The sequence below is a fragment of the Neofelis nebulosa genome, chromosome 18 (assembly GCF_028018385.1).
Source record: "Neofelis nebulosa isolate mNeoNeb1 chromosome 18, mNeoNeb1.pri, whole genome shotgun sequence".
Lineage (NCBI taxonomy): Eukaryota > Metazoa > Chordata > Mammalia > Carnivora > Felidae > Neofelis > Neofelis nebulosa.
This window is the reverse complement of record NC_080799.1, coordinates 27,026,364-27,044,259: the sequence shown is the minus strand read 5'-3', so window position 1 is coordinate 27,044,259 and position 17,896 is coordinate 27,026,364. Positions and strand designations below refer to the sequence as shown.

The following is a 17,896-nucleotide window of genomic DNA, read 5'->3' as shown; positions in this document are numbered from 1 at the left end:
CGCTTCGGATTCTGGAACTTTTTTATTGTCTTCCTGTCAGCAGGTACAGTCCTGAAGTGCAGGCCACTATCCCGTCAGCTTCTCCTGTGCCTCCAGTTTGCTCTAACCACCCTCTCCACTGGCCCCCTGCTCTTCCCGCTGTGTGCACTTCTGTGCACCACACAACCTATTACACATTACTGATCTGACATATCATGTGGTCCTATATGTCCCTGCTCGATTACACTCTTAGAAGACACAGTTTGAGGCCTATTCATCTCTGATGTGAACCCAGTGCAAGTTACACAGGAGGTGCCCCATGAATGTTCACCTAAACAGAACATACCAGTACAACCACAACAGTGTAAAATAATGGCCAAAACGTCCAGAAAAACACTGGAAGAAATGTTACCTACATACAATGGGATAGTATTATTCAGCTTTAAAAATGAAGAAAACTCTGACACGTGCTGTAACATGGGTGAATCTTAAAGACATTATGCTACGTGAAGTAAGCCAGACACAAAAAGACAAATACTTGCAAGGTTCCACTTATAGAAGCTTCCAAGAGAATCAGATTCATAGAGACAGAACAGTAGTGGCCAGGAGTTGGGGGGCGGGGGGGAAGGCAACAGGGACTTGCTGTTTAACAGGGTTTCAATTTGGGAAGAAGAAAAACGTTCTAGAGATGGATGGTGTTGAGGGCAGCACTACAACATAAATGCACTTAATGCCACTGAACCATACACGTGAAAATGGTAAATTTTGATATGTATATTTATCACATTTTTAAAAAATGTTACCAATGGTTATTTTTGAGTGATGAGCCCATGGATGATGGTACTGTTCTCTCTTGTGTATAAATTTCATATAACGAACAGTCCCTCTTAAAAATGAAAAAGATAAATTTAGCTTTAAAACAAAAAGAAAAAATTCTTCCAAATCACCTTAAAGACACTATAAAACCGGTTCATCTAATCACTCCAAATAAGGGAGAAGCGACAACGTCAAGGAGTGGAGTGAAACCCTAAATGGCGGTGGGGGTGACGTAACCAAAGTGAGCCCTTGGTGACCCAGACAACATGATCTACCTGCACACACCACTCCCCAGTCAGGTCACACAGCTACTGGATGGTCCGACTCAGGAATAGAAGGAAGAATTTGCATTTATTTGCTCTTGGACAGAGATCCAGCAGATGAAAACTGCCCTCAAAGATGGCAGACTGCGTACTAGAAGAGAAAGTGAGGTTCTAAAGCAAAAGTAGCCCTGTCACAAGCAAAACATGTCTGAAGGAACGGTCAGCACAGACACCCGGCCTCTCGCACTGCAGACCTGTGTAGTGCCCCCCTTGCATGGTGCCATGATGATTGCACACAGCATACAGGTCATAGACGTAGTCCTCAGGGTCCCTCCCGAGTCCATAGGGCCGTCTCCATGGAGACCAATGGGATGGCAAACTCCAGCTGCTCTGACTTCTCTTAACCACATGAGGTGTCATGTCCAGGCCAGTCAAGGGGAACTTGACCATGTTCTGAAGTTTCATACGCCTGTCTCCTTCCTGTTACAAGAAGAAAAACAAGTTCTGATGATATTTTCATGCAAGTAGATGGTAGATCAATTCTGCGTGAAATGTGGACCCTAACAGCTCAAGTGGTTTGAGTTACCGATCTGATGGTTTCCAAAGATACGTACAAAATAAGGAAACACACTAACAGTTTTAACTATCTGGAGGAACAAGTTTTAATACTACTCAAACCAGAACAAGCAATGACGTACATATAAGGGGTGATGAGCCTCTCGGAGTCTCCATTTCCTTATCTGATAGATGAGTTTAGGTTTTTAACTTACAAACTGACAGTATTGGGCAGTTCATCATGATACCTCTGCCAAAGAGGCATGAAAAGTAATGGAGTAAAACTGTACATGAAAGACAAAGTTAGTGCTGGCACAGAATAGCCACCAGATAAGTAGTATACCCTTTTCCTCCCCACCTCCTCCAACAAGCACAGTAACAGTTAACATTGACTTAATATATTCATTTAGTTGAGAATAATTCATTTAGTTGATAATCTCGGGTAATCTGTATCTTCCATTAGCCACGGGGAAATCCTCTGAAATCCAACTGTCCGCTCACTAGCTATTTTCTGAATGTTTCTTGTGTCTGTGGGAGCTCTAAGAAATTAATTGGGCATGGATAACACCCACCCCAAGGAGCCATGGATCTATTAAGAGAAGGAAAACGTTCATAAGAGAAAGGGAGGATGAGCCCCGGATGGTCAGGAAAGTCAGACCAGAGAATTTGGACCTTGCCGTGCAGTCAAGCACTGAGGCTTTGAGGGAGGAGGGAACGTCATCAAAGCTGTGTAAGCAGTGCACAGCACGGGACAAAAAGGGAGGAGCAGCTTAAGTGAAGAAATCAAGTAGAAGACAACGTGACTGCAACCAGCTAGAAAGCATCACAAGTCTGAACGGGCAGGCTGACAGCAAGAATGGGGACAAGGGGACACACACAGGAGGCAATGCAGAGGCACAACCAAGCTGAAGAGATGACTGGTTACATGGGAGGGATAAGAAAGAAGTCGAAAACAACACTGCAGTTTTGAATCTGGGTGCTGGAAGGGTGAGGACATTTCTTCTAAAGAAACAGAAGGCAAAGGAAATCGGTCAGCTTGTGTGTGGAAGAAGGCCGGGCTCTGAACCTCGGCTATCTGCATACAGCAGCTATCTGCATACAGTCGGGACACTCTTTACTATGATTAAAAACCTAGGGATCCTGTGCCCGTCACCCCCAGACACTCCCACTTCATCAGCAAATCCTAAACATCTGTTGATCTATTCCAGTCTTTTCTCCACAGCCACTGCTCCGGACAAGCCACCAGCATCCCGCCCCTGCATGGTTGCATCGGCTCCCTTCAGATCTCCCTAGCTTCATTCATGTGGCCTCCCATCCTCCACACAGCAGCCAGAATAGTCTCTTCAAAACACAGATTTGGCCATGTTGCTTCTCTGCTTAAAACCCTTTATCAGAATCCCACTCTGCCCACGAGGAACAACCAGCCCCTGCCCTTCCCCCACCCTCTGGAGCTCCAGCCAAACCGGTGTGCTGTCAGTTTCTTGCACGTGCTGCCCCGCTCAGGGCTCTGCACACGTGGCTCCCTCCGCCACCGTGTGTGTGCAGCACGGCCCCCACCTCACTTGGGAGAGGCCTACTCCTAATCTTTCAGATACACACCTTAAAGCCAGGCCTGAGAGACTCCTTGAACATTTCCCTCTCATTTCCCTCTCTTACAGTGGGGCCTGCCCAGGACAACCCTAACCTCAGGGAACACAAGGCCTTTTGGGAAAAACTGACTCGGAGCAATACAACTCACATCAGATTTTCTCTGCATATATTTATGAGTCATCTTCCCAACTATGTGACCGCTTCTGGGAGCAGGGTAACACCTGCTATTACTTTAGGTACAAAGAGAATTCTACCTGCCCCAGAAAGGAGCTCTGAGGTTTTTTTAAATCCTAAAGTACACTTACCAAAATTTAAAGCACAACATTTTCAAATCTAAAGCAAATCCTCAAGAACAAAGTAAAACATCTGCAGTATGAACTAAAATGTTTTGAATTGAAAAGGCCCCAGGATGCTCAAATCTTGCTTTGGGTAAGAACAAACATGACCCCAGACACTGGGGCAGAGGCATCTGTAACAACGTGGACAGGGATGCTGGGTCCAACAGGGACACCGAAGGACCCCCATGCAGACCACAGCAGGGGCATGAGAAACTTGGTCACAGCTTTTCTCAATGTGACAGAGGACATCCTTACCTGTCGAAATCTCTTCAGATGGATAATAAGCACATCAGGCAGAGTCCAGAGGCTTAACGTGATGCTCCCCTGCTGCAGCTGCTTACAGTGCGGGCACCGCCAGGCGTCATCCGGGGCAAGCTGAAAACAAGGAGCGTGACACGACTTCCGTTACGCACCACCTCAGGCAAGGCTTTTATAGGAGGCCGCGGCCCCCGCTTCTTGGTGAGGGCACGGTACAACTCGGGTCTCTCGGGAAACCACATACATAGGATGCAGAGTCAATGGAAAACACCATCAAAAGCGGCACCTGGCCAGAGCTGGCACCCAAAGATTTGCTGAATAAATCATCTCTCAAAAATGCATGACTGAACAGGTAAATATTACACAGAGGATGTTCCACATCACAGAAGAACCTCAAATTCCACAGATTCTCAAACTCAACCTGTTGCGCTTCCATCAATATACTGTCCTCCTCCTCCTCCACCTGTCCCATCCTCCTTCCCTCCCTCCCCCTTCTTCCCCCTCCTCCTCCATGTCATACCTCAACAAACACTACTGCCACCCACCAAAAGCAGAACCGGCAGGGCGGACAGGTATCCCAAACCCTCAAACCCTTCCCTCTTCCTCTCGTTCCACATCTACCCAAAGTAATTGCCTGCCACCTCTCACACCTGTCTCCTGCACTCCATTCCCACTAATATGGTCTTAATTCAGAGTCCTTACCCTCGCTCTCATCTGGGCTTCTGGAGTCTCCTATCTGATCTCTCTCTTCCAAGCACTAACCCACTCCAAACAATCCTCCCCCATCCTGCTACCAACAAGGTCTTTCTGAACGTCAATCTGAGGCCTCAAGTCCACATATGTCATCTCTGCAGGTGAGGGTTTCAGGAAGGGGATTTATTCAGTTAGAGGTATGCCCATGAGGCATGTCTGATGAGAGATTTAAGTCTCCTCTGGAGTTCAGAAGATGCACCAGATCGGGGACTATCAACATGATGAGGTAAGGAATGACCACGCCTACTGAGATGGAACAGATAGAAGCACAGAACAGAATCTTGGGGAATGCCTCTTTTTTTAAGTGAACCACCAGAGCCTGAGGATGCATAGTCAGAAAAATAGGCAAGTCAGAAGCATTCCCTCTGATGTGTATCAAGGAGAGAGAATGGCAAGATCCCATGGAGAGGTAAGATGGTGATGGAGCAAAGGCCACAGAACTGAGCAAACCAGGGGCCACCGAGAGTTTCAGAGGGCAGTGTCAGAAGTGCAAGTGGGATGGAGAGAGGGAAAGAGCTGAAACCAATAATAGGGAATAAGGCGGAAAAGAAGAGGAGAAAGGCAGGCATGGTAACAGGAAAAGGAAGCAGACTGGGCTGTTGTTTTTTTTCCCCCGTGGCAGGAAGACCGAATCACATTTGTAGGAAACATGGGGAAAAACAGAAGTTTGGGTGGATGGAAGTGACTCAGACACTTAACACTGGCAGAGACCCACAACTGTCATCTGGTCAGTCTGCATCTCTGTGTGACTTATTAATAGTCTATGTATGTGGCCATCCAGCCCAGCGTGTGTGGTAAAAGAGCAGGCTGTAGCCTGTTTTGTCAATTTCCAATACAGATACTTTTATAAGATACAATAAGAACAACCTGACAATGTCTAAGAGCTATGACAGCCTCGAAAAGGTCTCTGATTTCTGTACTTATCTCATTGTAAACTGCTACAAAGAGCTCCTGGCCCTGCCGACCACATTGAGCACCGCTGGTCTCGCTGACTCTGACCAGCAGATAAAGGGCAGCTATCTCAGTAGGCAGCTCTTCCATTTTCAGACCGTCTGTCACAAAGTTCTTCCTCATATTAAGACAAATTCACTCTCCCTGTAATTTCCAATCTTTAGGTTCTGCTTTTCAGATAAAATTAAGTCCAATCCCTTATCCACAAGCCGGTCCTTGAAGTGCCTAAAAATGACTATTAGATCCCCACTCAAGGCCTCCTCTGTCAAATTCAGCATGTCGTGGTTTCCAGATGCACCAGCCCCTATCCACTCTCTCTGGTGCCCTGGTTTGTCAGTCTCTTATTAAAGAGTGAGCATTTAAGGTAATGAAAAGAACGGTGCTATCACCATCTGAATTCTGGGCACTGTTTTAAAGAATCCTTAAGGCAGCTGACAGTGGCTGGCACGTGACACTGCTGATCAATACTGAGCTTGCAGACATCTAAATCCCCAAGTTAGCATCTCACAGCCTGCTGCTGAATCTCACTGTCTCCTCTTCTGTGTCCCTGTCGTATTTCTGGACCCGATGACTGAACTTCCCAAGTAACATTCATTTATGCATTCATTCTAGTGTGGACTTACTGAATCCCTGTCTATGTGCCAGGCGTGGTTTATAGATATTGGGATTATTTTATGACCAGAACAGACTCTCTCAACTCTCTCCCTTACCTGCTGTGTCCCAGCCACACTGGCCTCATTCCTGTTTTCCAACCATGCCGAGTTGCTTGCTTTATTTACTTATTTATCCCCACCAAACAGACTGAGGTCAGAAACACTGCCTGGCTTAGTCCCTGTTATATCCCCAGTACTAAGCATACCACCTAGTGCACAGTGTGTACTCAATAAACATTTACTGAATGAATGAATCCCTACTAAAATGTATCTTGCTAGCTTGAACTTAACCTTCTAGGTCAATGAGATGTTCTGTGGAATACCAATGTTGTCATCTAGTAGATCCACTCAGTTTTAAGCTTTGGGCCATTCTCAAACATCTCCCAAATTAAAAAAAAAAAAAAAAAAAAGCCCAAATAGGACGAGGTACTACACAGAGTCTGTGTATCAACCTGTTTTTAAAGCCAACTGCCTATTGTATAATTAGGCTCCAAACTGGGAAGAAAAAAAAAAATAGGTCTTATGAAAAACTATTATTAGGGATGTCTGGGTGGCTCAGTTGGTTAAGTGCCTGACTTCAGTTCAGGTCATCATCTCAAGGTTCCTGAGTTCAAGCTCCACAGTGGGCTCTCTGCTGTCAGCACAGAGCCCGATTCAGATCCTCTGTCCCCCTCACTCTCTCTGGCCCTCCCCCACTGGTTCTCTCTCCCTCTCTCTCTCTCTCAAAAATAAACTTAAAAAAAAAAAAGAAAAACTATTATTAAAGGACCTAGCTATGAATAGCTTGGGGGAAAAAAGACTGTGAGAATATTAAAAGTATTTTCAAATATTTAAAGGATAGACAAGTGGAAGAAAATCAGGACTTGTCATCACATATCCTTAATGAATGTGTTGGTTGCAGTAACCTGGGGCATATTTCAGAGAAGCCTCGGGGACCACCAGAGATATCCAGGGAGGAAATGGCGTGTCTCCTGAGTACAGAAATGCCTCGTAACTAAGGTATTCAAATAGCAGCTGGATAATCACCTATTTGAAATTAGGCAGAAGAACTCAACCATTAGAAAATAGGAGTTTTGGGGTGCCTGACTGGCTCAATCGGTTGAGTGTCTGGCTCTTGATTTTGGCTCAGGTCATGATCCCAGGGTCGTGGGATCAAGCCCCATGCTGAGCCTGTAGTCTGCTTAAGATTCTCTCTCTCCCTCTGCCCTCTCCCCTGCTCATGGTCTCTCTCTCAAAAAAAAAAAAAAAAAAGAAAAGAAAAAAGGAGTTTTAAAGTCCCCTCCAACCCTGAAATCACATGATTCACTAAATATAAGAGTGAACAGTAACAATTAGCAGTCAAAAGTATGATACTAAACATCAGCTCAAGATTAGCTGAACACCAAGTGCTCTAGTCAAGGCTGCTTAAGGTGCAATGCCCTAGAGAGTTTTAAAAACTACACAGGCGTTGGCCCCATCCACAGAGACTTATTCATGTATCCCACTCTTCTATTCAAATATTTACTGAGTCCCTACAATCTGCACAGAATCCGAAGCAGGCCCCAGGCTCTGAGCTGTCAGTACAGAGCCCTACGTGGGGCTCAAACTCACAAACTGTGAGATCATGACCTGAGCCAAAGTCGGGCGCTTAACCGACTAAGCCACCCAGGAGCCCCCCAAACTTTCGATCTACATCTGCACTGAGCACTCCAAAGTGTGGCTAATGTAGCTAAGGAACAGAATTTTTAATTTTGTTTCATTTTAATTAAGTTTGAATTTAAGTAGGTCCTGACACATATGTTTTTGGTGCCAAAAAGTTAAGAATAACTATTTTTGTTACTAGGGGAAATGACTTAAAATCCATAAATCAAGGGGTGCCTGGGTGGCTCAGTCAGTTAAGTGTCAGACTTCAGCTCAGGTCATGATCTCGCAGTTCACGAGTTCCAGCCCCACATCAGGCTCTGTGCTGACAGCTCAGAGCCTGGGGCTTGCTTCAGATTCTGTGTCTCCCTCTCTCTCTGCTCCTCCCCCATTTGCACACATGTGCACGTGCACACTCTCAAAAACAAGGTTTAAAATCTCTAAATCAAAACAAAAAAATAATACATATATTACTGTTAAAAAAGAAAAAAAATTAACTACAAAGGTTCACTTCTAGAGCATTTCAATCAATCAAGGTTTTCTAGTAATCTAAACTACTTTTGTTAAAGTCCTAAAAGGAATAGCACTAAGACACCCATTATGTGAGTGAAAAACGCCTGGGGACTTTTCTGGGGCATACTTTGCTCTCCGGTGTCATCCTGCCACATCGCCCTCCCTAGCACCCTCACCACCCCAGAAGTGCTGCCAGGCTCTTACCCGCTCCTCTTTGGTGTAGAGCTGGAAACACTGGGATAAAGTGCAAGTCTGGGGCTGATGATGACGCTCCCTCTGCAGACGGACACTTTCTGCATCAGGAATATACTCATCTTCAGTATTTACAAACAAGCTGCAATTGGGGGGGGGGGGCCGGGGGGAGGGAAGCATTTATCAGAGAATGTCTTGCAAAACTGACCCCCAAACTGCAGCTTCACAATGTGACTATAAATTCATAACCAAAAAGAACCAATGTGTAACAAAAGCAAACAGGTTATCAATTGGTCATCCAACTTTTCTATGTTCCAAAATAGTCTTGAAAAGCTCTGTATCTATAAAGTTATTTCTTGAAAATAACTTGGGAGTTGGTTTTCATGGGATTGGTCATGAACCATTAATATATATTCTTGTCCTTTGTATCTACAGGCATGCATTTGGCATAATTTACTAGAGTTAATGGGCTTATAATAAAAATCAAAATCATTGGCCCTGAACAGTAATGAATAAACAGCTCAGTCTCATCAGCAGCAAATGTTCTGAGGTTTTTGAGATCCAGACAACAAAATGTATAGGAAAGAAATAACTGATTAAAGGCTTAGCAAGCCACTTGGATACTCAGCTAAAAAGAGAGATTTGTCTCAGCTAATCTGAGGGATCAAAGGGATGCTATTAAAAATGGTAATTAAAACGATTCTATAAACACTAAATAAAACAATACTCACAAATCTTTTGTTTCCTTGTCCCATTCTACCACTAACTTCACATGAGCAGTGCCACCTGGTCCACAAGATTTTAATGCCCTAGAGTATGGAGAAGGAAGTCACATATTATGCTCTTAATAAATTATTTTACTTATGATTATATCCTATCTGAAATTTGATATCATAATGTGATTGCTGAAAATGTTCAACACTGTGCCTCATCAGAGTTTCTAGCAAGACAATTATGACTTCATATTTAGAATAACTAGGTTACAACTGGACTGAAAAATCCTTAAATTAAAATGTCCAGTACAGAAGGAGACTAGAAGAAATTAGTCTCACATTATGTAGGCTGTCTACAATCACTCTCAGATGTTCTTCATGACCTTTCCAACTTTTTGTCTCATTTCTCACCAACCCAAATAGAGACCAGATAGTAGTCCCTCTGGGAACAAAGTCTTGCTCCTACATCTCTTCTCCCCCATAACCCATGCCTGGGCCCTTGGACTGTGCCCCATGCCAATCCAAACTGTGCCCTTCCTGCAAGGTACCCCTCAAGTTCCATCCCTGTCTTTTATAAAGCACTCCCCTCAGGTGGCTTTTCTTGTCACCATCTCCTGAGAAACTCTTTCAGCAATAGTAGTCAATATTAATTACCCATCTAATATTTGTTACGCTTTGCAGTATTCTGGATCAGTATCTAATCTCTTGTCTCTAAAACCAAACATAAACTGCTTTCAAACACAACCACATCGTATACTTTTTTTGGAATCTTAAAGTGCAAACACCACAATATTTGCTGAAAAATCATAATAAAGATAATGTGAGTTTTTGTATTTATGCAACTATATACATTGCATATATATATGTGTGTGTGTGTGTGTGTGTGTGTATATATATATATATATATACATATGTGTATTCTTTTATTAATGCAGTAGGGTGTTGGAAGCATATAGAAAAGCAGGGAGGTAGCAGAGGGAAGCGACTAGGTCTACTGAGGGAGAGGAGGAACAGTGTGAAGGTTCAAGGGAATGGAATGATCCACAGAGGACACCACACATGCAAAGGCACACACGAGTCGTGCCACGTGTTCCAACAATCCTCATGCTGGGATACTGCTGAAGATTTAAGATGAGGGGAAGAGCCTGACAAACGGGGTATAAGCAGGGTTCAAACTGTAGAGCTTCATACACTGTGGAAGATGGGCTTCATCTTTTAGGTCACAGGTTGCCATTTAAGATTTCCAGGAGGAGGGGCACCCGGGTGGTGCAGTTGGTTAAGCATCCAACTACAGCACAGGTCATGATCTCACGGTTCAGGGGTTCGAGCCCCACATCGGGGGCTCTGTGCTGACAGCTCAGAGCCTGGAGCCTGCTTCATATTCTGTGTCTCCCTCTCTCTCTGCCCCTACCCCACTCGTGCTCTGTCTCTGTCTCTCTCTTTCTCAAAATAAACATTAAGAAAAAAAATTTCCAGGAGGAAAGCGGCATGATGAGAATTCTACTTTGGAAAACTTCCATCTCGGCTGAGTATGAAAGTGTAATTATATCTGTAGTCCTGGGACATACATTAATTTGCTTTCCTGACAGGAGGACTCCAGGTTTTTCTGATTTCAAAAAAGATCATAAAACATATCATACTCAAATATGAATGAAAAGTAAAAAGTATACTTAATTTCTAAACGAGCCTAAAGAGCCTATATACATAGGTGGAAACTGTACCAGCCATCACTAGAAATTATACATGAGCATAAATAAAATTGTAGAAGACGATTTATTGACTTATTTTTACCTTTCTACCGTTGGGTGGCACAGGGGTTTCTCCTCCTGGGGCAGCAAGTATGTTATCCCCACAACACTGACGACACGCAAACTGAATGGACACACCTGCATCAAACAGTAAAGGAGGATTTGACTGAATTTCTCTTCAAAGGCATGTGCGTCACAGTAGTATTTCCAAAACAGATTAGAGAGACAGCAAATGGTTTGGCAAAATGCTTCTCTCTGATATTCTTTAGGTTGTTGAGCCACTCTTACACACTTTAAATATGATTTACCTAAATGCAGTTTACATATCAAATATGTTATGCAGGACAAGTAACATGCTGCTTTAGGCTGAACATTAACTTCATGTAAGTCTCCCATGGATACCTTAATATAGTAGTCGTAATTTTGAAAGTACACAGATAGCTGTTCTACAAAATGTCTCCAAGCTGATCGTGTGCTAATCTTTATTAGATAAATATATATTATAAAGAAATACCCAGCAGTTCAAGGAAATTCTTGCAGTGGCCAGAAAATGAGGGGCTAAGTCCTTAGTCTTGAAAATCTGAACACAGCTGATTTTACTAAACAGCTTTGCACACAGCTCCTTGGCATCCCAGCGCCATGTCTGGTCTTCCCTAAGTGCAGAGGTCCAAAACTCAAACTTCTCTGCAGGGACTGTTTCATCGTTGGGTACACACGCATGCTGTGCTGGAGCATCCAGATGCCGACCCACCTGAATGCAAACCGTGGGCCTCAGGAAATACTTCATCTTCTCCAAGATTTCCTTCTGCAGAAGGTCCCATGCTATTGTCTTCTCCAAGTGCAGCACAAAAGGCAGTCCAAATCTAACACACATAAATATTGCAATCGCCTTAAAAGTATGGCAATTCTTTTAATACTGTAATTCTTTATTCATGATCTCTTAAAATGGAACAACTATCTAATTGGGTTTAGGACGGTTCTCAAAATAAAACAAACAGGAAATGCAACAGTTACTCCCAGAAGTGGATGAAAAAGTCCGAAAAGAAGCTTAGATTTCTAAATGAAATTTAATACCTCATGTGCCAAAATGGCTTCTAGGGGATATTAGGTCACAAGAGGCCAGGATCAACGAATATGGTAAGGAAAGAGAGCGGGAGTGGACACGCTCCGACAAACGGCATGGGTCCACAAAAAGGGGTCAGGTGCCGGAGGAATAGATGGCTGGAAGGTCTAGTGGGCAGGTGGCTGTACCCTGGTAGTCTGACAAGCAAGTGACACTGAAAGTCAGCTCCCAGCCTAGGGGCGAAGCCAGGGAGCCCCTGCCCATGCCGGGCTCTCAGGAGTCAGAGGATCAGAGACAGTACCAGGTACACGTACCATGTAAGGCTCTGGCGGTACTCAGATCACCAAGGGAGCTTGAAACAACAATGATGCCCAGCAGTCCCCTGAGACTGCACTGTAATCACTCTGGTATGTAGCTCAAGCACTGAGCTTTGCTGAGGAAGCCCCAGATGGTTCTAACACGCAGCCAGGGCAGGACCACTGGCCCAGCCTCACTCTCACTCACACCTGGCCGCTCATACCTACTCATTGTGCCCTACATGCATGCTACTCACCCAGCCAGGTCTCTGTGCAGCCAGCTCCTTCAGCTTGAACAACCCTCCCACCTCTTCCCTAAGCCACTCCCTAGTCCCCCACATCAAGACCCAGGGGAGGGATTCTTCCCCAGGAAGCACCCTGTTGATCGGCTCCCTGTGCTATCTGGGCCACTGCACTCACTACACTGTGCGAAAGATAAGGTCTATCTCCCTAACTCCCACCAGTAAACCAAGGCAGGAACTGTGATTTATTTATCATAGTCACCCAAACAGCCAACCCCTAAGAATCCATAAGTGTTTAATGAACAAATGAACAAAGAGATAAACCTTGACTCAAGCTGAAGCCGAGGCACTCACATCAAGAAAGCTGCTCCTGGAGCACCTGGATGGCTCAGCTGGTTGAGTGTCTGACTCTTGATTTCAGCTCAGGTCATGATCTCACTGTTCATGGGTTTGAGCCTCACACTGGGCTCAGGGCTCACTGTGCAGAGCCTGCTTGGAATTCTCTCTCTCTCTCTCTCTCTCTCTCTCTCTCCCCCCTTCTCTCTCTTCTCCCCTCCCCTGTCTCTCTCAAAATAAATAAACAAACAAAAAAGGAAAGCTGTTCCTATGACCTCAGCCTACACACAGCAGTACTCCACAACCAGCACCATGATGGGAGATAAATTACAAGCACATGTAAATCAGCCACTCCTGGTTTTCACATGATCATGTCCTCACTTGTAAGGGGATAGTATTACGCAAGGGACTCCACAAGTTCTTTATTTTATATCAACAGGCTGAGCTGCCTTTCTTTCTGCCCCGTAAACATGCCACGCTCCTCTCGGTCTCAGGGTCTTTGTACTCATGTTCCCTCATCACGGATCCTTCTCCCCGGAGGCTCACACTGTCTCCTCACTCGGAGGACTCCGCTCCGTGCTGCATCCCGGGGTGGACCTCCCTGTCCCCCTCTCCAGCAAGTCTTGCCACCTCCCCACCAGCACACTCTCTCACTCCAGCCTGCTTTCATATCTTCAAGGTGCTGATGACTGTCTGAAGTTAAGTGTGTTTACTTGTTCGCAGTCGGTCTGTCCTCACTGGGACAGAAGCTCCACAAGAACACAGTCTATCTCGTTCACTGCTCTATCCCCAGGGTCGGAACAGTGCCCAACACACTGTAAACACCACAGCATTTGTCAACCAATATCATATATATACAAATCAACATATTTCACACTTATGTTATTGAACCATCATTAAATAAGGAAATTACTGCAAAGCAACATTTTAAAAGGCTAATGCAATGCTACCCTGACAAACAGCAGAAACAAAGTCCTTTGTCCCTGAAACTTATCCATATCTTGTTGTTACTCAGGTTACATTACTACTGTGACAAAGCTGCTTTAAAAGATAGTCATATAAGGACTTTAAGAGACAAAACAGATAAACATAAGGGGAGGGAAACAAAAATAATATAAAAATAGGGAGGGGGACAAAAGAGACTCATAAATATGGAGAACAAACTGAGGGTTGCTGGAGGGATTGTGGGAGGGGGGATGGGCTAAATGGGTAAGGGGCATTAAGGAATCTACTGAAATCAACGCTTCACTATATACTAATTTGGATGTAAATTTTAAAAAATAAAAAATAAAGTAAAAAAAAAAAAAAGATAGTCTAAACCTCCCATAAATTCTTAGCAGGAACAGATTTGAGAGAGATTTGTGACTCCCAAATTTCTGACTTAAGCAGCTGAATGAATAGTGGTGCCATTCGCTGAGACAGGAAATGCTGGAGGACCAGATTTACAGGGTAAGAGAATCCGTACAGTTTGGAACCTAACACTGAGGTACATGTACCGTCCGAGTTGATATGCTAAGAATTAAAGAATTAAAAAAAAAAAAAGCTGTTAAGAAAGTAGCTGGATATAGGTCTATAAGATCCACGAGGCGCCTGGGCCGAAAATAAACACATGAAATGAGACATTAACAATTAGATGAGCTCGAAGAGCCTTTGCAATTCAGACTCTACCATCCTTATTTTATATTCTCCCCCCCTCCCCAAACCCTCAAATCAGGTCAACTTACATTCTTTATAAATATCAGATTCAAAAATTAAAGATTTTTTATTTTTAAAAATTTTTTAAATGTTTATTTTTGAGAGAGACAGAGAGAGAGAGAGAGAGAGAGAGAGAGAGCGAGCGTGTGCAAGCAGGAGAGGGGCAGAGAGAGGGAATCCCGAGTAAGCTTCATGCTGTCGTGCAGAGCCTGATGCAGGGCTCACAAACTGTGAGATCATGACCTGAGCCAAAGTTGTATGCTTAACCAACTGAGCCACCCAGGTGCCCCTCATAGTTTTGTTTTGGTTTTTTTTTAATTGTTTATTGTGAGAGAGAGCAAGTGTGGGTGGGGGAGGGGCAGAGAGAGGGACGGAGGAAGAGAATCCCAAGTAGGCTCTGTGCTATCAGTGCAGGGTTCGATGTGGGGCTCAAACCCAGGAACCGTGAGATCAGGACCTGAGCTGAAATCAAGACTGGGATGCTTGACCAACTGAGCTACCTTGGTGCCTGTCATCCCTACTTTTTAAAGCATTTTAAATTGTTTGAAAACATTAGACTTTTAAAGTTTCAGCACTTACTGGTAGGTCAGTTTTTACCTTTTCCCTTGCTGCCCAGTGCAAGCTCGGTTACACACTAAAAGAACAATCTTGTCGCCTCCTGGTCTTGTTGGGGGCAAGTCTGTTTTCCCTTGCTTTGCTGCTGCCTGTGTACAAGAAGACAGTCGATGATGATCCAAGCCAAATTTCAAGTGGTTTAGATTGTTGTTTAAGTGGATTCCTGGAAAAAAAATTAAAAACAACTTATTCTATCTTTTCAAAATTCTTTCATTCATTCATTACAAAGAAATTTACCCAGCAGAGAAATTAAGAAGCTGTCATTATGTAATTTAAACTGCAAACGAAAAAAGAACAAATGATTATGAGATAACCAGCCATTAAAATAATTTCTTAAGCATCTATCATTTCCTTTAAACTAGCTTTATATATCTTAAAAAGTGAAATTTAAAATTCTTCACTTCAGTGAATACTGGATACAGTTGTATTTTTTATTACTTATTTATTTTGAGGGAGAGCGTGCATGCATGCGCACAAGCACAGGAAACAGGCAGAGACAGAATCCCAAGCAGGCTCCGCACTGTCATCATAGAGCCTGATATGGGAGGGGCTCAATCTCACAATCATGAGATTTTGAGAGCAAGTTTGCAGAGATGATCCACCAGGGGGCAAATTTAAGGGGAGAGCATGCAACCAGGAACCAAATAAATTTTTAAAAAATAAAAAATTAAGACTAGTAAACGTGGAATGATCTTCAATATTTTAATAGCAGTTTCTTCTCCCTGATTAACAAGACAGACTTATAAAAAACAAAGTATAAACCGCACTTAACTAGACTCACAGCCATTATAGGACATGTCAACTTTAATGCAATCAACCACCCTGGATGGACCTACATTTAAGTGAACAAAAATATATGATCGATAGGCATAATACAGGTTGCTAGGAATCAGGTCTTTAGAAATGCCTAAAAGCAGCGCTATCTGTCAATCTTAGCTACTCAGCAATTCAGTACCTAGTACAACGCCCTGCACTTAGTAGAAATTCGAAAGTGCTTGATCAAATAACCATTCATTTCAATGGAATACTACTCAACCATTAAAAAGAATAAAACCTTGGGGTAGCTCAGTCAGTCAAGGTTCCAACTCTTTTTAGCTCAGGTCATGATCTCACAGTTTGTGGCATCAAGCCCCATGTTGGGCTCTGTACCGATAGCACAGAGCCTGCCTGGGATTCTCTGTCCCTCCCTCTCTGCCCCCTTCCCCAACTCGTGCACGTACACTCTCTCTCAAAATAAATAAACAAGAAAAAAAAAAAAAGAAGGACATCTTGCCATTTGCAGCAACATGGATGGACCTTGAAGGCATTATGCTAAGTGAAAGAAGTCAGAGAAAGACAAATACTGCATGATCTCACTTATATGTGGAATTTAAGACAACAACAAAACGAAGGCAGAGATACACAGAAGAGACTGGTGGTCGTAGAGGAGAGTGGGAGTGGTCAGGCAAAATTGGTGAAAAGGGTCAAAAGGTACAAACCTCAAGTTATAAAATAAATAAGTAATGGGATGTAATGTACATTATGGGGAGTATAGTTAATAATACTGTATTGTATATTTCAAAGTTGCTGAGAGTAGACCTTAAAAGCCCTCATCATAATAAAAAAAATTTTGTAACTCTATGGTGATGGATGTTAACTAGATTTCCTGTGATGATCATTTTGCAGTATATACAAACACCGAATCATTATGCTGTACCCCTGAAACTAACATGTTATATGTCAACTACACCTCAACAAAAATAATAATAAAATTAAATTAAAATAATTGTTCACTTCTTTAATCTTTTGGAAGTATAGCCTAAGGAAATTATACCCCAACTTGCAAATAGAAGAAAGCCCTTCACCACCACCACCACACGCATAAATGAGAACAACAGCAAAAGGAGAATAAAAAGTGGCTTATAAAAAAGAATTCATAGCAGAATTCTGGCAATAACCTAAACATCCAGCAACACAAGACTTGCCAAACCTATTAAGGGACATCAGCATTACAGCAATTTAAAATAACAAGTATATGGTTAATACCAAAATAAATTCCAGATGAATTAGAGTTAAAAAAAAAAAAAGTATACAGAAGCTAGAAATAAGGAAAAATGGAATCTTCATTAAGCTATTAAAGGGAAGAAAACTTTTTAACCTTAAATACCAAAAAGAAATCACAAGAGGAAAAACAGGTTTCACTCCATAGCCATTTCAAACTTTGGTATGATAAAATAAAAATAAGAGAAGTCTGAATTTGAGACAATAAACGGCCTCACTGCCCAGCTCCTTGGCAGAAAGAAGGCTGGGGAGACCTGTTCTCAAGTGATAAGGGTCCCTAATGAGATGAGGGGGTACCACTCAACTGCACAGAAATCAAGCTCTGTGTTCAAAGAGCAGGCCCAGTTACTACCAGCTGCATGACTGGGGCAGTTATTCAACTCCCCAAGTCTTCCCTCATTTGTAAAACGGGGAAGGCAGCAAGTAGCCTCATAGGCCTCAAATAACTTATTTATAAAGATTAGAGCAAAGGCTAACACATACTTAGTAAAGTACAGTGTTCCAACAGAGCCACTCTCTGGTTAGAACACAATCACCTTGGACCTCATCAAATTCACTTAAAAACGAAATTTAGTATTAACCATTAACAACTGGGGTGTGAAAGGGGATTTGAGGAAATTTTCAGTTGAACATTAACTGGGCTCTTGCTCTGCATTAGGAACTATAC

The 17,896-nt window shown here is 43.2% G+C and overlaps 1 protein-coding gene across 5 annotated transcripts in view; it reads right to left on the bottom strand.

Annotated features, from left to right (window-relative positions):
• Positions 1-17,896, bottom strand: part of USP31 (ubiquitin specific peptidase 31) — a 68,939-nt gene that overhangs the window by 15,947 nt on the left and 35,096 nt on the right. For all 5 annotated transcript variants that reach the window (XM_058711819.1, XM_058711820.1, XM_058711821.1 and 2 more), the window contains 7 exons: positions 15,172-15,352; positions 11,694-11,805; positions 10,986-11,080; positions 9,213-9,290; positions 8,494-8,623; positions 3,797-3,916; positions 1,313-1,538 (listed from right to left, as the gene is read on the bottom strand). In XM_058711819.1, coding sequence (XP_058567802.1) covers positions 1,313-1,538; positions 3,797-3,916; positions 8,494-8,623; positions 9,213-9,290; positions 10,986-11,080; positions 11,694-11,805; positions 15,172-15,352 — 942 coding nt within the window. The remainder of the gene's footprint in view (positions 1-1,312; positions 1,539-3,796; positions 3,917-8,493; positions 8,624-9,212; positions 9,291-10,985; positions 11,081-11,693; positions 11,806-15,171; positions 15,353-17,896) is intronic.